At 45.3% G+C, this 21,566-nt stretch overlaps 1 protein-coding gene across 2 annotated transcripts in view; it reads right to left on the bottom strand.

Annotated features, from left to right (window-relative positions):
* caln1 (calneuron 1) overlaps positions 1–21,566 on the bottom strand; it is a 159,120-nt gene that overhangs the window by 94,743 nt on the left and 42,811 nt on the right. For both annotated transcript variants that reach the window (XR_008810504.1, XM_056283212.1), the window contains exon 3: positions 8,277–8,420. Coding sequence is in view for 1 of the 2 variants with exons in the window: in XM_056283212.1 (XP_056139187.1) it covers positions 8,277–8,420 (144 nt within the window). In the remaining variant the exon portion in view is untranslated. The remainder of the gene's footprint in view (positions 1–8,276; positions 8,421–21,566) is intronic.

Here is a 21,566-nt window from a genome sequence, read left to right as displayed (position 1 = left end):
GGGAGGGGATTACTTTTAAAAAAAAAGATGCTGTGTTAATGTATAAACAAACAAAAAAAGTCTTACTATTCGACCACTGTGGACAAGATATATCTTTGAAAACGTAACTCAAACATTTCTGTGTCAATTTGAAGTAAATGAAACTATCTCTGAAAAAAGCTGTTTCCAAAATGCTTTCGACTTTTTTTCCTCATCTCATCCGTGACCTTGGCCCATTTGCCGCCAAAATTAAAATAGCCCATCTAGTGACCATTAGTCATTGGCCAGGGCTCATTTGCTGCAGCATTATTGACAAACAAACAGATAAACAAGGGTAAAAAAACAAAACAAAACAAAACTGTGGAACCCTTCCTTTTCTTCATTGGATAAAAGCCGATGTTTTTGCACTTCTTCACCCCCCCCCCCCACACACACACACTTGGTTCGGGTCCTTCTCTCGTTGCTCCAACCAACTCCCTTTCCTTTTCACTCTCCTCATTGTCCTTGCGGAGCAGGACCGGGACTCTGTCAGTGGAGAGAGCTATCCATGTGGGACAGCTCAATCTTACCCACGACTCGGCTTCCCTGTCCAGACCTGACAGCAGGGACCGGCCTGCGGCATGCCACCACTGTCATCTCTACTGCCATCGACTGCTACTCTGCTCTATGAATATTTAGAGTGGCAAGTCAGGGGCTGCAAGTCCAGATGAGACAGCGCTGAGACCCATAGATGTCTGGATGGGAGGATGAAAAATGAGACAAGGGTGGACTGAGTGAATGGGGTCAAAGCAGCGCAGGATGACTAAATTAGTCATAGATGTATTAGTAAACTGTGTGTTGGCTTCGATGATTTGGGATTGTTCCCCGGGTCAGGGCTGCTCTAATCTTACCTTTCCATCCTGGCAAGCTTGTCATTACTCAATTAATATTAAAGATGAACTGCACAGTTTTTGGCCACTAGTAGCACTACCGTGCAAAGTGGGAGCCCATACTGTAACAAAACACTAACGTCATATGACTTTTAAGCATGTGCATGAGGATGTACATGTACAACACAAGCATGGCGGTTTAAAGTGGGAGGAGCTAGGCCTGCACATCATTCCAGGTTCAGAGGTCGCAAAACTAGGTCCTGCAAGCAAAATCCACACTGTGTATTTCTTCCACCCATGTACTAAATCAGCTGATTTCATTTACTAGTTTCCCTTCGTTAGCTGATGAGTGGTGTTGAATAAATTCAACTGGTTTAGCACATGGGTGGAGCAAGTACCTGGCTAGGACTTTTAATTTCTGGAGCTGACTGTGCCACCTCTGTCCGTTACAATGTCGGCAGAAAACAAACTAATTATGATGTTGAGTGCAGAAAAGACATCCGATAAAAGGGGACAATGAATAAATATCGGGGAAGAAGCATCTGATTGTTGGAGAAAAGTGATGCTTGAGAACAGATTCCATGCAAATGCGGAGATAGGAGTCTTCCTACTGGACTGGTGAAATGGCTTGCTAATGCAAGCATATTCAAGTGCAAGAGATAGCTAACTGTAAATGGGAGTATGTTTAACTTAATCAGAGAATACAGCCTGCTGTAAATGACAGCAGGTTACGGTTGCCAGCTTTGGATTACCTCGCATTACCTTTTGGATCTTTTAACTATCATAACATGCAAATTCAATTACAGAAGAGAGTGGCAGCTAATGCTAACTATTAAACCTTAGCATTGATCAACATATCATGGTGGAAGCGGTTAAAACTAGGTCATGTGTCACCACTAAAGAAGTTTGCACACATGAAGGATGACTAAGACAAGCAAAATGCATTCAAATCCTCTTTACTGAGGGCACAACATGTTACAGACATTTCAGACAGACGCTACCGTCAGTCTGCAGAAATGTTTGAGATGTGTTTGTCAGATGGAGGAAACAGCCACAGTTGGTATTGTTCCCTGGAACGCCTGAAACTTTGGCCCTCATTCAAACGAAGGGGCGGGAGCTTCCTCTTCAAGCCACTGAAATCCGGGTGTAAACACTGGTAGTCTTCTAAATATTGAAAATTGATACTATCTCAGCATTTATTTTTTTGGAGCTTTTCCCCCCTTTTTCTCCCCAGCTGTATCTGGCAATTTACCCCACTGTCACGAGCCGTCCCGGTCGCTGCTCCACCGCCTCTGCCGATCCAGGGAGGGCTGCAGACTACCACATCTCCTCTGATACACATGGAGTCACCAGCCACTTCTTTTCACCTGACAGTGAGGAGTTTCGCCAGGGGGAGGTAGCGCATGGGAGGATCACGCTATTCTCCCCAGTTCCCCTTCCCTCCCCCCGACTGACCAGAGGAGGTACTAGTACAGCGACCAGGACACATACCCACATCCAGCTTCCCATCCGCAGACACAACCAATTGTGTCTGTAGGGATGCCCAACCAAGCCGGAGGTAACACGGGGATTCAAACCAGCAATCCTCGTGTTGGTAGGCAACGGAATAGACCGCTACACTACCCGGACGTCCCACTGAACATCTATTAAGTTCATCACTTTTGTCAACACAGCCAGTGGGGTGTAACAACATACTCTATGTCTGCGTGGGTGAAATTATGAATATATATAAACTCAGCAGTTCATCTTTTAACACAAAATCAACATTCACAAAGACCAGAATAGCAACAAAGAAAGGAATAACATGAATGAATATCACATGCCCATCTCTTGAGTAACAGTAAATGAATGCCTCATACAGCAGAAGTCCCCAATGCAAAGCGTCAAGGTCAACTGACAAGCACCGGACGTTGTGGAGGAGAATCAGACTGTGGGGTGGATCTAGTGAGATAGCAAAAGCTGCAGCACTGCTACCCTTCCCAGCACAGAACACACATTCACAGCTATCTAACGCAGTCTTAGATAACAGTCAGGTGTATTGCCTCGAAAGCTGAGACGACGACCAGATAACCTCTCCATATCGCTCAGGCATCAGCTATTCGCTCAGAAGCTGCGATTCAGAATCGGAGATACAATCATCTCCATCCATCCATCCCCATTCATCCGGTAATGACACAACTCTTTGACGGCCCATCCTCCTGCTCGCTGGCTGTTTCAGTATTGTGTCCCTGTGCATGTTTGAATACGAGATGAGACGTTCTCTTCATCCTGCTTTGAACACGAATATTCTGAAAGCAGGGATTCAAACACAATGACAGCAGCAAGCCAGTCCCTTTACCGTATATATTTGTCCGTCCCGTCACTATTTTAAATAAAATGGTTCCAGCAAAAGCAACCTTTCCCACGTCACAAGTGAGGAATGGATCTTTTTGTTCTCCTCACTCCTCACCTATTAATGAAACTGGGAATAATTTTTTTCAACTGTAGTCAGACAGATGGCTACACAACACTATCTGTAGCTGAGACATTTAACATTGTTCTGTAAACCGTGTCATGTTGCAAGAGGGGGGGGGGGCGTATCAGATTTCCTTTATTGCCATTGCACAAAGTATAACGAAATTGTGTTTGCCGTTCCTGACTGATGCATGGTGATGATGAGGAAAGAGTGAGCGCTTTCGAATTTTTCCAATGTTACTCCCCACCCCACCCCACCCGACCCATGCTCCCTCCATTACCACCCAATCTGTCAAAATCACCCCCACCTCCTCTGCATGTCCAACGCATTCTCATCCTATGGCGTCTTATACTGACACTACTGACAAAACGTCAACATGAGGCGTGCAAGGCACCCTTCAGCATCTGTATGTGACGTGATGGGTGATCTATACACTCCTGATGTGAAACCTCCGTCCTGATTTGTGAATGTTATGTATGACATAAAGGCTAGGTTAAGGTTAGGCTGGGTGCTAAGTTTTAGGTCGGGTGGTGGTTAACCCGCCACGTGTCATACATACGTTGGGCCTTGTGTGTCAATATATGACGCCGTGGGAAGAGAATGGGCTCACCTGTCTCACTAGGAAGGACAATATAGTTGTTATCCTTGCATCAGCTACTAATGCAAAACCAATGAAAAGCAAACATGCAACTTGACTGATTGATTGATTGATCGTCTCTCTCTTATAAATTCGCTTTTTACATTCAAGAATTGGGTGGATTCACATAAAGCAAACAAAAACATTCTTCCTCCCTGACTCTCGTTTCTTAAATGCAATGCCCTCTTCTCATCACAAAAATCCACCTACAAACACAAGAGTGTCTCTGTCGGGCATCCGGGTGGCGTGGCGGTCTATTCCATTGCCTACCAACACGGGGACCTCCGGTTCGAATCCCCATGTTACCTCCGGCTTGGTCGGGTGTCCTTACAGAATTGGCCGTGTCTGTGGGTGGGAAGCCGGATGTGGGTATGTGTCCTGATCGCTGCACTAGCGCCTCCTCTTGTCAGTCGGGGTGCATGTTCAGGGGGGAGGGGGAACTGGGAGGAATAGCGTGATCCTCCCACGTGCCACGTACCCCTGGTGAAACTCCTCACTGTCAGGTGAAAAGAAGCAGCTGGAGACTCCACATGTATCGGAGGAGTCATGTGGTAGTCTGCAGCCCTCCCCGGATTGGCAGACGGGGTGGAGCAGCGACCGGGACGGCTCGGAAGAGGGGGGTAATTGGTCAAGTACGAGTGGGGAGAAAAAGTGTGTGTGTGGTGGGGTGGGCAAAAATTAAATAAATAAATAAATAGATAAAGTGGTTCTGTCATTTCCTGTCTAACCATTATGACTTCCAAAACAAAACTCTCGAATTAAACATAAACTGACTGTCCAGATCATGGGTGAAAAAGTACAGTATTATTTCTCAGTGCTATGTGGTGCCGTTGCTGGTTCCACCATGTTCATCAAATTGAATGCAGGCAAATTCCAAATATTAAACAGTAAAGGACATTTAAAAAAAAAAGTCTAGGGGACAGCGGGTGACCCCCAGCTCTGGTTCAAGAATATTGCCCCCTACAACGTCATCAAACTCAGACTCAACACAAAAAGACAAAGAGGAAAAGGAAGAAAGCGAGCTAGAAATAGATATTAAAAAAAAAAGCCCTCTGCGTCAGAGCGCTGTCTAAAATACAAGCCACGGTGACCTCTGTCAACACCAGACATGACTGTCTGTCGTCTGTCTGCCCAGTCGCAGCACACGATACGGCGTGGCCCCGAGGAGCAAGACAATCCACCGTCTCCTGAGGGCGGCGAAGCCGATGACTCAGTAGAAGGACGGAAAAGGAAGAGGAAAATCAAAAAGAAAAATGCAGTTCCTAAAATGTAACATCAGCTTTAAACAATTTACAGTCGCCTCTCTTGCAACCGCAGGATGTTCAGTTGTCTACAAACGGCAGTGATATACACACATACACACACACACACACACACACACACACACACACACACACACACACACACACACACACACACACACACACACACACACTGATCTGACAGCGTCCTACATACTGCGGTTTATTTCCTCATACTCGTTCAGGAAGTCGAGGGACTTTTTAGTGAACGGTGTCAGTCATCACTCGTGCGGTTGCCACTAACCAAACTCCATCACTGCTGCACCTGCTGCTGCTGCTTGGCTCAGGTCATCTTGCTGTCCTACTGATTATGTTACGGGCGGCATGATGGAGGAGCAGTCGGTACAGTTGCCTCACAGTAAGACCTGTTCTGAGTTCGCATGTTCTTCCTGTATCCACCGGGGTTTCCTCTGGGGACTCCAGCTTCCATGTTAGGGAGAATAAGGATGTGCTCGCGCTGGGCACATATTTGGCAGTGAGAGGCTCACTGTTTTCTATTTCTATTTCAATGCATTTTGTTCACTATTTATATACCCTGGACGTCTCACCTTTTGTGTGTCTGGTGCGACTGGAGTTTTTTGGAGCAACACCTTGAGCGCCTTAAGTTGAAAAACGTTCAACTCGGAGCAAACAAACGTCCTACATCACCACCAGTGTCCCATTACAATGAATTTTTTTCTCTGCGTTGAACCATCCTATTGTACAGGAGCAGCACCCGGGGACCAACTCCAGTTCTTCTTTCCATTGCCTTGCTCGCTCAGGGGCACAGACAGGAGTCATCATCACTGGCGGTCACTCGGGATCGAGTATGACCGTCCTCCCTCTGGGTCCCTCTGGGTCTTCAGGTGGGTGTAGAGGCCGATCCTGGAGCAGCATAATGGGAGGACGCCCGTGCGTGACAGCTTTTTACGTGGAGAGGCCGGTGCGCCTGCAGCCACCACACGGTCCTTGGCAGGGGGTGGCCAGTGTCCAACGGCGTGGAGAACCAAGACGACTGGGCACCACCCTCTGCTGCAGCCTCCATCCACCTTCACTGCCGTCGTGACCTGGATACATCTTCCGACATTTCCTCCGTTGAGGTCTTTGTTGGATCGAGGACAGACAGGAGTATTAACCCTATGGTAGAAGGAAACCGGAGCACCCGGAGGAAACCCACGCAAACAAGGGGAGGACATGCTAATTGGTTGGGAAACAATAACAAATAACGGGTCCGCAGTGTTGTAGCGGTCTAAGCATCGGCTTTGTGTCAATGCAGTTGCCCACTGGGGACCGGGGTTCGCGCCTCGGTCTCATCAGATCCAACTATGGCTGGACATGATGAAGCAGCAATAATTGGCAACGCTGTCTTCGGGAGGGGGGCGGAGTCGGCTTGTGTTCGTCACATGAATGCGTCTCTGGGTGTGTCGGAAAAAGCAGTGGCTTGGCCTGGATTTGCCTCGTCACAAAAGTGGCGAGGCGTCTCCTTCGAGACTGCCGGCCGGAGAGATGCAGTTGGCGAATGCATGCAGTACGAGGGTGGGTGTTTGAACTAGAATAGGGATCGATTGGCCACTAAATTGAGAGACATGGGGGGAAAAAACAAATAAATTGGATGGGAGTAGTTGTGTAATCTAAATCAATTATAACATTGGCAGACAAGTGACTGACATGCAACTGTGGTTGCTTAGCAACGACAGACGCCTCTGACTGCCAAAAACACATTGTTGAAAACGTGGTCTGAATCAGAGCTACTAGGGGGGGAGAAAAAAAGTAGCGCACACATTCTCTGTGATCACAGCCTATGAGACTCTAAATTACCCACAGCTATGAACGGTGTGTGTGTGTGTGTGTGTGTGTCCGCTGCAACCCTCATTTGGATTCAGTGGGTATAAAGAAAGAACAAGTGAGTGAATGAATATGGATGAACGGTATCGCTCCCCATAAAGGCGAAGGTCAGATTTCACAGGTGAGGCAAATGTGTTGTGTCTAAATCCATCTGCTGTCAGGTCTCATCCAGGACCGAACAGGACTGAACGGTGAGCAAACATTTTCTCGGCGACCTGAAGACACCTGCGTGGCTCAGTTCCAGCAGCTGCACCGAGCAGATCAACAAAAGGTCAGACGCACCGCAAACGGGATGAGTGATGTGAAACTGGCCTACAATGACCCTCTCACGTGTATACCACACACACATCACACATTCCTGATGTGTTTCTGTGATTTTTTTTTCTTTTCCACCCCCGGGGCCACTGAGAGATCTGCATATAGGAAAAACTCCCTGAGGTGTTGCTCTACGCTCACAGGGCTGAAACGATTCAAGTACAAATGTACATCTGATGTGCGATCATTCACTTGTTTCATGCTTTTGCGATAAGTTGAAACAGGAAGTGCTGCAGAGAGCAATCACGCGGTCATGCATGCATGCATGTACTTTTTCTATTGCACATATGTGATACATACATACACGGGCAAGTGGAAAATTGGGGCAATTCTTTGTGAACTTCCACAATGATATAGTTGCATGCCTAATCATATTTACACATCATCGCCATAGCAAATACAGTGCAATATGTGAGTGCATGAAAGAACAGTATATCTGTGTGGGTTTTTTTTTTCTAAGCGGTGTGTGTGTGTCAGTGTGTGTGTGTGTGTGTGTTTTTACCAATGCACTTCAATCTATTTGCTTGTGAAAATACCTGTATTTCCTGTATTTGTGAGTTAATGGACATTACATGCACTTGTGTGCACGTGTGTTTGTATATGTACGCATTTGTGAGTCTGTGTTTAGAAGTGTGTGGGAAAATGTGCAGATGTGTGCATGTTTTGTTACTGTATGTGCATTTGTGTGAGTGTGTGCGCTTTGGGTATCAAGATAAAGCGCTATATAAATGTAATCCATTATTATCATCATCATCATCATTATTATATGCTCCTCTGTGCATGTATGTGAGTGTCTTTGCATTCACACGTGTGTGTGTACTTTGCACCTTTTGCATACTGCATAAGTGTGTTTATGTACATCTGATTGTCCATATGTGCACGCAGGGGTGACTCACCGTCCATGTCTAGTCTTTGCATGATGATAGCCAGCTCCACCTCGCTGGGCATGTACCCCAGAGAGCGCATGGCCATGCCCAGCTCCTGCTTGGAGATGAAGCCGTTGCCATCGCGATCCAGCACCCTGAACGCCTCGCGGATCTCTGCCAAAGACAGACAGGAACACGACTCAGCTTCAGCACATCATGTTGTCAAGTCCCCCCCCACCCACCTACCCTCCAACTCAGCGATCACACACACACAATCACACACTTTCCCCACTACCATCCCAGCCCACCCAAAGCTTGGAACCATCACTGTAGCCATACCTGCCCAACCCCGTGCTCAGCAACACTGTGTATCTCTATTAGACCACCTCTCCTCTTCCTCTTACATAAGATGGTTCTGATCAGTGGCGGCTGGTGCTAAAAAATTGGAGAGGGGGGGCGCAATTTACCTTGGCACAGCACACCTGACAGCTGCTTTAATGTCCACACAGTACAGTTATTAAGAAGGACAATGTAGTCTATAGATTTTATCAGGGTTCGTAGACGGTGGATGATTGACAGTCGAGACGAGGCGTCGTGGTGGGTGTGAACATGATTGACAGCCATGACAATTGTCCAAATCACTTTAGATAAAAAAAAACATTAAAACAATATCAATTCACTGCCAATAAAAGTGGGAGTGTCTAGGGCGCACAGAACTGTACCCCATGGAAAATCTGAAGAAACCAATCAGACAGCAGCCTCAGGTCACCTGCTTGCCAGAAGTTTGAGGGCTTACATAAGGTATCGTTTGGCCGGCGCCCCTCACCCAGGAAGTATTCAGACAGAAATCAACCAAATACCATTTGGAACCAATATTTAATGGCTGCTGACAGGCGCGCACAGACCGAACAACACTTTTATTTCATAATTATTTGCATTGTACAACTAAATTATATTTAACATGTTTAAGTAGATTTTCATCTCTTGATATCTGAAGGGGGTGGCGCCCCGGTGCCCTGTCCTGGCCAGCCGCCACTGGTAAACATCTCGATGTAATGTCAAGAGCAGTCCTAAAGTTGATATGAACGCCCTGAAATGAATGACATTACTTCAGGAGCTGGCAATCTTCCAATGCAGTGTGGTTGATACTGTGTATTACAGCACGCGTATGCAGATTCACGCTTGCTGATTTGATCCCTTTCAAGTGGCAGATTAGCTCTGCTGAAGGTTAAAGCCAGGCCAAAGGGTAAGTGCTGAGTGCAGCTGGAAAAGAGCTCCCATCTGGTCCACTGCAAACACTCCTTTTCTCTCTGCTTTTTATTATCGCTGACCCCGCACATGCCCTGTATTCAGAATACTAACTGCTCCCCTCAGGTAGAAGCTACAGGCTTCAAAATAAATATACCTGAAGTTACCTGAACAGGTATAAAAAATTTCTCATCCCTCTATCGGCGACTCTCCTAAATTCAGGACATAAGGAGGGTGTGAAATGCGTTGTTGCAGGTATTTGAATGCACTTTATTTGATTTGATATACTTTAATGATCCCCGTGGGGAAATTAAGCTCTGCATTTAACCCATCCTAGCTGTTTAGCTAGGAGTAGTGGGCAGCAGCCGTGCAGCACCCAGAGACCCACTCTAACATGCATGTCTTTCTGATGGTGGGGGAAACCGGAGCACCCAGAGAAAACCCACCGCAGACACGGGGAGAAGATGCAAACTCCACACAGAGGACGACCTGGGATGGCCGCAAGCTTGGAAAACCCCGGGGTTCAAACCCAGGACCTTCTTGCTTGCAAGGCAACAGCGCTAACCACGGCGCCACCATGCCATTATGTCTGCACTTGTCTGTGCTATGCACTTTACGTCTGTTACTGCATTATAACGTATGTATTTTTATCTGGCAGCATTTATGTCCAAGACAAATTTCCCTCAGGAAAAATAAAGTAATCTTGAATGTTGAATCTTGAAGCTTGCTTTACACAATCCAAGTACTGATTCTGCTTTTTGTTATGGCGTTGGTCAGAGGACAAATATGTGTCAGAATCTAAATCAATCCAGTAGTTGGTAAGAGTCAGAAGTGAGAATATTTGCAGTAGGCCAGTGTTATGTGAGTAGGCGTTCTATAGCTGTGTCTGAATTGTTCATACTGCATAATAATAGTATGCAAATTTTAGTATGTGCGATGTCATTATGCAAATTTAGTATGAGACAGGTATATATACGCACGAGAAAAATATTAAGTATGGATACGGCTGGGTGATATAGCTGAAAAATGTATCACAATGACATGTTTCATTTCAGTCGATATAATGACCAATTTTTAATAAAGACCAGGAGAAAAACATTTGAATTCCTGCTCTTGGTCGGGACGGTTTTCCTGCGCAGTTTACACACAACAATGTTCTGATATCAGTCAGGCTTAAAAAAAAAACAAAACACAAAAAAGAGCCTAAAAAACTGCTATACAGGTGAGGTGACTTGTCCTTTTTTTTATCAACAATTTCCTCACTATCTGCACCCATTTTCTCACTCTATGCTGTTTTTGTTGTTGTGTCACATGTTGATTGCGCAACAGAACAACACACCTGTTAAATGATTGGCTATTTGCGTTCCACTCCGTAGCACCCTCCATTATCAAGCAATATGATAGGCTGTTTATGAGCCAGGGAAGGAGTGTGCGTATTCATTATGGGCTTTCATGGTGGTTTGCAATTAATGCATTGAAGTGAATTTACCGAACATTCTATTGAACAATTTTCTTATTGCTGTTGATGAAGTGTCCATCGTTAGTACATAACACTATCATTTTATCACCCAGGCCTAAATATGGAGCTTATAGTCAATTAACAGTCAAAACTGTCCCATAATTCTTTGCACCTTTGCCATTTCCATGGGAAAAACCAGCCAGGGGAAATTTCTCCAAAGCAATATGGTGAACAATGCTGGTGGAGAAAATTCCACCAGTATCTGTCTGCGGACTGCATGAGTGAGCCGTAACATATAAAACATGCCCCCACAGTGAAAGAAATGCCCCCCCTCCACTGAAGCTAAGGTTGACAGATTAAAATTACTGCGAGTGATAGGAGTCCAGCTATGCGCCTACACATTCCGCCCGTCTTGCAGTCCACAGACAGATACTTTTCGCAAATTCACGTTTTATAACAGTTTCGTGATGAAATATGATCTTAACTTAAAGAATGTGCTAAAAAGGACTTACTTGATTGGAAAAAAATGGTTCTGATATTGAACTACTACTACCTGCCCACATACTTGTATACTATCCATATTTTATGCTCATTTCAAAAAAAATTTTTTACATTTTTTTATACATTTATTTCTGATTTTTCCCTTTTTTCTCCCACTTTAGTGGCCAATCGATCCCTATTTTAATTCAAACACCCACCCTCATACTGTGTGCATTCGCCAACTGCATCTCTCCAGCCGGCAGTCTCGAAGGAGACCGCCTCCCCACTTTCGTGACAAGGCGACTCCAGGCCGAACCACTGTTTTTTCCGACACACCCAGAGACGCATTCACGTGACGAACACAAGCCGACTCCACCCCCCTCTCGAAGACAGCGTCGCCAATGATTGCTGCTTCATCGAGTCCGGCCATAGTTGGATCTGACGAGACCGGGGCGCGAACCCCAGTCCCCAGTGGGCAACTGCATCGACACAAAGCCGATGCTTAGACCGCTACACCACTGCGGATTGCTCATTTCAATTTTTAATTGGCATGGAAAGCTACCCACCAGGGGTGCCCGAGAGGAGGGGAGGAAGATCACCCCAGTTGGATGGACACAACGGCATTAGATCCAGGCAATGAACAAACAACTATGTGCAAGCAGTGTGGCAAAATCTGCAAGAACAAGCATGGCTTGAGGAGCCACCAAGCGAGCATGAAGTGTCTGGAGGGAGCAGGAGCAGCACAATGCACATGTGTCCAACCTGGTGAGATACAGGAAATGCCAGGCCCCCATAGAGCTCAGAACCTCCCAAGTGTTGCAAACTGATCCCTCTAACATCAAGTCTAAGAGGAGGCAGATCAAATGGCCAGCACCTAACATGACTTCACTGTGGAAGCAGTTTCACAAAAATATCAACCAAATTCTGGAGGCAACAATGAAGAGAGAGGCCGATGAGAAGCTACAACCCATGACAACAATCACTGTCAGCATTGCCGCTGAACGATTCAGAGAAGAGGAGGGGAAAGGCTCCAAAACACCTCACTTGAAGAACCAACGAGTGGTGAGGATCCACAACATCAGGCAGATGATGAAAGCGCTTAAGTCCCAGTACAAGGAGCCAGGAGAAGAGGAATGCATTGGCTTGGCTCAGCTTGTGTATCCAACGAAAGAAGATCAGGGTCCTCCACTGGGCACAGTGGCATCAGAGGTGGTGTCAAGAAAGGGCCCGAAAATGTGTTGCCTTTATTATCAACCCCTTCAAGTTCACCAAGGAGTTGTTGGGGCAGAAGCGCAGTGGGAAACTGGCCTGCTTGCAGCAAGATATAGACCAGCATATGAAGCAAATATACAGCGACCCTGAAAGAGAGCAGGAGCTGGGAGAAAGCAACATCCTAATAGACCCACCTGAACTAGAGGTTCAGTTCAACATGTCAGAGCTGCAGCTAAAGGAAGTCAGAGAGGTCGTCCGCAAAGCAAGGGCAAGCTCTGCTCCAGGACTAAGCATCACCTCGTACAAAGAGAGCAAGAATTGTCCCAAACTCTTGCTGCATCTGCGGAAGATTCTACGCATCTTCTGGAGAAGGAGAGAAGATCCCAGAGCAGTGGAGAGTGGCTGAAGGGGTATGGATCCTGAAGGAGGAAAACTGCAACTGCCCTCAAATTCCTTGGAGGGTGAATTCAAGGTAACAAGAAGCAGAGAAGTGGTGCAGTACAGGGACTCAAGTGATCAGGCAGAGAAGTGGTGAAGTACAGGGACTCAAGTGATCCGAGGGTGGCTAAAGCAGGCATCCAAGTGAGGACTGGAAGGAAGTGGAGGGCTGAGGAAGCTGTTCAGGCAGCAGAGGCAGGGCTCGAAATTAACTTTTTTCCTCAGTGTCCCACAACTGTCCCGAATTCTACTTTGTATTGTCTCGTATATAACCAACAGTGTCCCAAATTTTAATTCGTGTCATCGCCCCCCCAATTATGCAGAATACATATAATTTGATCTTTTTTTGTCACTTAATCATCACACCATGGACTATGGTCCACCAAATAAGTTTAAAATATTTATTCTTTTATTAAACATATGAATATTAGTTTCGGGAGTTTCGGGAGTCGGCAGTATTGGGGCTTGCATCAGGGGGCTGTTTATTCAACCACCTCAGCATTTCTTTCTTCTTCTTTTAACTGTCGTTGATGATGGTCTATCACTCTGGCTCTATGAATGTTGCATTGGCGCAAGTCAAGCAGCAGCCACTGGCAGGGTGGATGACGTAGAATGCATTCTATGATATGCACGAACAGGCGATTGACTGCCCTTTCGTGAGGTGCCGCAAGAACGTAAGCCTTCTGTAGTTTCGCCGTTCACACGTTTTTATTAAATTATTCAAACGACAAAGCAACGTCTAGATACTAATAATTAATGACTTTGCAAATAACACCTATTTCGAAGTTTACTTTGACATTTGTTTTCACTGTCCCGGAATTGTCCCAGACAAAATATATTTGTGTCCCAGTAGGATTTTTTTATGGTCCCCGGGACATCGGGACATCATTAATTTCGAGCCCTGAGCAGAGGTAAGGCTGTATCACAAGGAATTGGTGGGAGTGCTCACACAAGGCTAAGCTGGGCTAGGATCCTTTCCAACTCCTGAAACGAACACCATCAGAGGGAAGGAAAGGCGCCGCATAGTTCAGGAGGAGGTGAGAGCAACAGTGGAGGAGATGAGAACCTGCAAGTCGGTGGGAATGAAGCAACAGGGAGCTTGGACAAGATTGGAGAATGCAGTTGAGAGGAAAGTGACCTGGGCTGAGCTTTGGAAAGCCGAGCCACATCGCATCCAATTTCTCATCTGGGCAGTGTATGATGTGCTTCCAAGCCCATCAAATCTGCACATATGGGGAAAAGCAGTCACTAGTGTTCCCACTGTGCTCCAAGCGAGGAACCCTGGAGCATATCCTAAATTGCTGCACAAAAGAACTTAGAGAGGGACAGTACTGATGGAGGCACAATCAGTTCCTGAAGACCATCACTAAAGCCATCAGCACAGGAGTTGAGTGGGTGAAGTGGTCCTGACCCTCCAAGCAGTCCATCACCTTTGTCAGGGCTGTGGAGCAGCCAAAACCTAACAAAAGAACATCTGCAGGCATCCTGACCTCAGCCAAGGGCTGGCAGCTGTTGTCGACCTCGAACAGCAGCTGAAGTTCCCCAACCGTATTGCAGACACAGACCTGCGACCAGACATTGTCCTTGTGTCTGAGTCCACCAAGCAAGCTGTGCTGCTGGAGCTGACAGTCCCATGAGAAGATCAAATGGAAGAGGTCTTTAAAAGGAAACTCGCCAAGTACATAGGACTGGTCAACAACTGCCAGCAGGCAGTTGAAGGTTGGATGCAGAGGATTCACAGCCTGTTCTTTAGCCAGAGCCTTCAGAGATTTGGGCATTGAGGGAGACAGGAACAGGAGAGCCAACCGCAGTACCAATGCAGTAGAAAGGGCCTCAAAATGGCTGTGGCTCAAAAGAGGAGAGCCATGGAGTCATAAGAAGCTAGCCATCTGGACACAAGCTGGGGTCTGAGGGCGTATGATGATGAAAGACCTGAAACACCCAGTGATTCCAGGAACATCACTGAAGATGTGTCCAGGTGTATCAGTAGATTTATGTATATGGAATATACTTGTGATCAATGCTGTTTGCTTGTTAATTTTAGGTAAATTGCTCTATTAATGAGTTTAAATACTTGGGGTCAACTGTCCAAAGTAACAAGGTGTGCAGAAGAGAGGTGAAGAAGAGAGTGCAGGCAGGGTTGAAGTTGGTGGAGAAGAGTTTCAGGAGGTATTTGCAACAGAAGGGTACCAGCAAGGGTTAAAGGGAAGGTTTACAAGATGGTTGTGAGACCAGATATGTTATATGGTTTGGAGACAGTGGCACTGATGAAAAGATGGGAGGTGGAGCTGGAGGTGGCAGAGTTGAAGATGCTAAGATTTTCATTGGGAGAGATGAAAAAGGACAGGATTAGGAACGATTATATTATAAGGACAGCTCAGGTTGGACGGTTTAGAGACAAAGCAAGAGAGGCCAGATTGAGATGGCCTGGACATGTGTGGAGGAGAGATGCTGGGTATATTGGGAGAAGGCCGCTAAATGTGGAGCTGCCAGGGAAGAGGAAAAAAGGAAGGCCAAACAGGAGGTTTACGGATGTGGTGAGGGGGGACATGCAGGTGGCTGGTGAAGATGTAGAGGGCAGGAAGAGATGGAAACGGGTGATCCGCTGTGGCGAACCCTAACGGAAGCAGCTGAAAGTCGCAATCGTGGCTCCGTTGATACTTTTGAAATTAATATCGGCGGCACAGTGGCGCAGTGGTTAGCACTGTCACCTCACAGCAAGAAGATCCTGGGTTCGAACCCCGGGGTTCTCCAATCTTGGGGGTCATCCCAGGTCGTCCTCTCTGTGGAGTTTGCATGTTCTCCCTGCGTCTGCAGTGGGTTTTCTCCGGGTGCTCCGATTTCCCACATCATCAAAAAAGACATGCATGTTAGTACTCCTGTCTGTGCCCTTGACTGAGGCGTGGCAAGACGAACTGGAGTTGGTCCCTGGGTGCTGCACGGCGGCTGCCCACTGCTACTAACTACACAGCTAGGATGGGTTAAATGCAGTGAGTAATTTCTCTACAGGGATCAATAAAGTATCTCAAAATTTTAAAAAATCCATTTTTTTTCATTTTCATTTGACAGTTTGATTCTATGTCCCATCAGTTCATTACTGATACTTTGTTGTGAGAGTATTGTTTTTGAGGATATCTTTTCCAAAGTAAACAACATATTTGGCTGTCTGTACAAGGCTTATGTTATTAGTGTTCTTTTGTTGCTTCCACTGTATAAATGTGCAATGTGGCACTGTTTTGGGTCTGCTTTTTGTTTCAAGGCATACGTAAAGTTTTCCTTCGCTTACTCACTGCAGCCAGCTCTAGACTGGAGTGTCATGTAAATACTTTAAATGGAGATTAACTGCCCTGCTAAAGGATTATTATATTACAAATATAATAGCATATCAAATTGTGATACCATACACAAACCTGCATACCCGAGATACACACACATACGTGTAGAACTACAGAAATGATATGAAATTGCATTTCTGTTAATTTGCATGCCCTGCAGAGCAACTTGCAATAAGTAAACGAGGACCCATATCTTGCCGCACAACACAGCAGGGGAATATATGAATTTTGATTGACACATGGTCACAGGAATCAGACCTCTGAAGACCACAGATATTTTTTCTTTTCCAAACAATTTCCAAACTTCTGCCAGTTTGTATGTAAAGGGTTTGATGAACTGTTGGTGAGAACTAATAATATGTACTCTGTTCATGTTTGTTTGAGTTTCTGAATGCCAGATGTATTATGAGTTTGAAGTCCAGTTTTGCAAAACAGATGTCACGCGATCTGACTGAATTCATTTGTCTTAGTTTGTCAGTTAATTCAGCTCTGTTGTGTGAGACGTGTGGCTTTGATATGTCTTTCATTTGCAAATGATAAGAGATCTCCATCTTCAAATGAGCATGGCTGATCTGTGATTGGTGCGGCATTTATTTTTGACAGTCTTGACTATTGTGAGCTGCCTAGCTTCCTACATTTCCAGTTTGAAGTTGATGAGGGAAGTTTGATTAAGGGAAGCATCTCATTCTCCTCATCCATCTACTTCCCCCACAGTAGTTCACACACTGATGCACAGCTCTCCAACCCCACATTTAAGACCATCTCTGCTTTTTGTTGCCATCCTTTTCCTGTGTAACCGTGTGTTGATTTATTATGTTTGTCTTGACTGCAAATTCCATTCGGAACCTATCTGGAAAAGGGTTTTAAGATCACAGCTATCATTATTTTTATTATTACCACTAATTCCGATAAGATAACGCTTCATTGTCAATTCACATGGAAATTTGTCATGCGTCATTTGCTCCAAAAATCATCAGAATAACACATTACCACATAGAAGAACATCTATAACATAAAAGTACATCTCTACTCTACTACTTTCGGCTGCTCCCGTTAGGGGTCGCCACAGCGGATCATCCGTAAAAGTACATCTACAACATAAAAATACAGCTTCAAAAGAGCACAGCCTTGTGCAAGGACTATGTACATAGTCACATCCACATGTATGGCAAGGGTGTATGGTCACAGCCCGTGTGTTGGGGGGGGGGCACAGTCCATGAGTGGTTGTGTGTGATAACCTCAAACCTGGAAACATACACCGATTAGCCAAAACATTGAAGACCACTGACAGGTGAAGTGAATAAAATTGATTATTTCGTTACATCTCACAGAACAGCTACTGTAGCTCAAATTGCTGAAAATGCTAATGTTGGCTATGATAGACAGGTGTCAGAACACACAGGATCGCAGCTTGCTGAGTATGGGGCTGTTCTAGCTGCAGACAGGTCAAAGTGTCAGTCCGAGATCTTTCCATGCTCCTGTGGGACGTTTCCTGGGTGCCCACTCTCTCCATTATTGTTCGCTATCGAACCGATACTGATCACTCTGAAGGTGGAGAAAGAACTGAAGGGGATTCAGGGGTGGGGAACTGAGCATACGGTCTCGCTATATACTGACGATCTCTTTTTGTATGTGAGTGACACTTTAATTAGTATCCCTCATATTATTTCAATTTTGAAATCGTTCGGTGTGATTTCAGGATACAAATTAAATATCCACAAAAGTGAGTGTTTCCCTCTGAACCAATTGGCTACAGAGATACCATCATCATCCATACCCTTCGGGCTGTCTAATACAGGATTTAAATATCTGGGCATTCAAATAACAACCCATCCGCACATTACAGGAAAAAAAATACTTGACTACCCTGACGACCACAGTCAAGGCCAACTTACAGAGATGGAGTCACTTGCCACTCCCTAGTGGGAAGAGTACAGACAGTAAAAATAAACATATTACCTAGGTATCTATACATCTTCCAGTGTCTACTATCTTCTCGCCCAGATCTTCTTTTTTTATACCACTATTGAAAGTATAATTTCTTCATTCATCTGGGCAAATAAACATTCAAGAGCTGGTAGAACACTACCGCAGAGGAACAGCTAACAGCTTGGATTGCCCAGCCTCATAGGCTACTACTGGGCTACTAACACCCACAAGATCATGCTCTGGTTCACTTCGCCTCAAAGCCGCTGGTGTAAGACTGAGGCAAAATCATGCACTTCTTTTTCACTCCAAGCTCTTGCATGTAGCACCCTATCGCCCTTCCCCCTCACAATTCACCTCTAACCCCATCGTAATAGGCACTTTAAAGATCTGGGCACAGGTGACTCCGGTGTACAACAATCACTTGTTTACGCCAACCAAGACAGAGCCTCGGTTTTCCTCGCTAGAAAGGAGGGGCCTCTGCTGCCTGGGAGACTTGTATAAAGATGGTCTATTTGCTAGTTTTGATCAACCATGGGTGGCTTTTAACTTAGATCGAATGATCAAAGTCATGGTTATGATCTAAGATGTGATTTTTTTCAGATACCTTCAAGCGACAAAATCTAGTTAAAACCCACTCCCCCGTCTTCACTCAAATCCCTGTCCCAGTAGCATAGACTTGTTACTCAAAGCAGGAACCTTATCCAAAGGTCATGTCTCCTAGTTCTACAAACTTTTATCCCCAGCGGACGAGTCGGTTGTTAATAAAGTTATAGTTTGCTGGGAAAAAGTACTGCAGACTACTTTTTCAGATGATTTCTGGAAAAAGGCTCTGGAAGCCATCAACTCCTCCTTTAGCTGTGCTAGGCTCAGCCTCATATATGTCAAAATAGTTCATAGATTCCGTTATAGCAAGGTTAAAGTCTCCAAACTGTACCCAAGATAGGTGGATGAAATCTGTGAAAAATGCTCCCAAGACCCTTGTGATTTGACTCATACGTTTTGGTTATGTCCTAAACTAATCAGCTTCTGGCATTCATTTTTTGAACACAATTTCAGAAATTTTGAAGTTGAGAATCTGTCCATCCCCTCACATAGCAATCTTTGGTAGACCCTCGCGGCGAAATCACTAGGACGGCTATCCAACCTAATGTTATTGCCTTTGCCGCTTTAATCGCCTGTAGAAAAATCCCTCTTTGGAAATCCTCTCAGCCACCCCTATTAAAGTCTTGCTACGGGATATTTTGTTTCTACTTTAACTGGGGAAAAAAAAATAAAGTTTACACTGAGGGGCTCCTCTGATAGGTGTTATTCCCACTGGAAGCCACTGATTGACTATGTTGATTGCCTTCCTCCTTTCGAGGTGGCGCCATAGAAATCGGGCTTAGGCCTGCCTGGGGTGGCGGCCTGTTCGCCACATACACAGCCAAATGTTTTCCAACCTCATGAAGCCCAGAGAAAACTGGTAGAATGGCTCAGATGCTAGTAAATAGAATGCAGTAGCTATTAATTTATTTACCTATTTGCTTTTTAATTTTTTATTGTTTTCATTTTTTTACTTATCCAACAGCTTTTTTTTCATTTATTTATTTTTTCTTGTTTTAGTGATTAATTATATTTAACCTAATGTAATGTGGTTCAATTCTGTTCTAGGAAGGGGTCTGTGGGATGGGGTAGGAGTAGATGGAGGGGAGAGGCACCTGGGTAAATGGGATTTGGAGATGTTAAAAGGTTAAAAAGATTATACAGAGTCTTTCAATTGTAATGTACATTTTGCTCAGTTTTTTGTTTTCCTTAGAAATAAATAAATAATAACGAAAAAGAACCGGACAACGAGTTCAAGGTGTTGCCCTGGACTCCAAATCCCCCAAATCTCAATCCCATCAAGCATCTGTGAGATGTGCTAGAAAAACAAGGTCCTACCTCGCAATTTACAGGACTTAAAGGATCTACTGCTAATGTCTTGGTGCCAGATACCAGAAGACACCTTCAGAGATCTTGTGAAGTCCATGCTTCATTAGGTTAGAGCTGTATTGGAGCCAGGTGAGGGACCTACACAATATTAGGCAGGTGGTTTTAAGGCTTTGGCAGATCGGTGTACGTTCGTAGTCTGAGTCGGCTGCATGCAAAATTTACCATGGGGTTCAAACTGGCTGCTCCCTGCCGTGGCAGGCGTTTGCCACTGCATCTGGATGGTCAGGTCGGATGCAGTGGATAACAGATCACATAACGCAGGCTATCAATGCACATGCATATAGGCTCAGTGCGTACACTGACACATGCATGTGTACACATGCACATAAGTGCTTAGTCACAAAACAACACTCCAGCACTACACACATCCTCATTAACATATAACAGCATATGCCACACATAAATAAACACTGCAAATGCTCCCTGCATGTAAAATTAATTTAGATAATTAAGGATTCTGTCAGTTCTAAGTTGGTCTTTGTTGCGCTTAATTTTTTTTCCTGCTTTTCCCTTTGGTACGAACTTTGTTCTACAGGGTGTCCAATTTATAAGATGGGGGGCCGCTCTGTGTCTCCTACGTGTCGGGAGCCATGATGGGTAGAAAGTAGCTGTGCATGGAATAGCTGGACTCGTATTATTACATAAACGCAGTACCAAGGTTGCGATCTGTCCTGACTGGCTCCACACACAAGAAAAGTACTCCACAAAGGCCTGAGTCACTGATAGATTTATTCATGAGACACTAATTTCAATGCTCCAAAACAAATCCCGCTGCCAGTGATGTAGGTGTATCTGTTTGTGAGCGTGCACGTGTCTGCATGTGCACGTGAGCTCCGGTGGGGTATTTGCATGTGCTGTGTTTTGTCTGTACTGTGAACATGCTGACAAAACAAGTGTCTCTCAAACAAGGCTCTGTACTGTCATGAATGATAATGGTGGAGTTTGGCTGCCTGGTGCCAGATGTGTTGATCTGATAGACATGCGGATGGATCAAAGGTGGGTTAGTGAGCATGCCCTGTAACATCTGGATGTTGCACCTCAGCCAAAACACCATATTCCAGTGTCGCCAGACCATTTGGGAAAGCCTATGGCACAAAGGTGCTATGTGGCCCTGCACTTAGCACACACACTGTGCATTGTGCCAAATTTCTCCCAAGGAGACTGTTTTAGAAAACCCTGATGACGGGGCGTCCAGGTAGCGTAGTGGTCTATTCCATTGCCTACCAACACGGGGATCGCCGGTTCGAA

This window comes from Lampris incognitus, chromosome 7, assembly GCF_029633865.1.
Source record: "Lampris incognitus isolate fLamInc1 chromosome 7, fLamInc1.hap2, whole genome shotgun sequence".
Lineage (NCBI taxonomy): Eukaryota > Metazoa > Chordata > Actinopteri > Lampriformes > Lampridae > Lampris > Lampris incognitus.
This window is presented reverse-complemented; position numbering and strand designations above follow the sequence as displayed.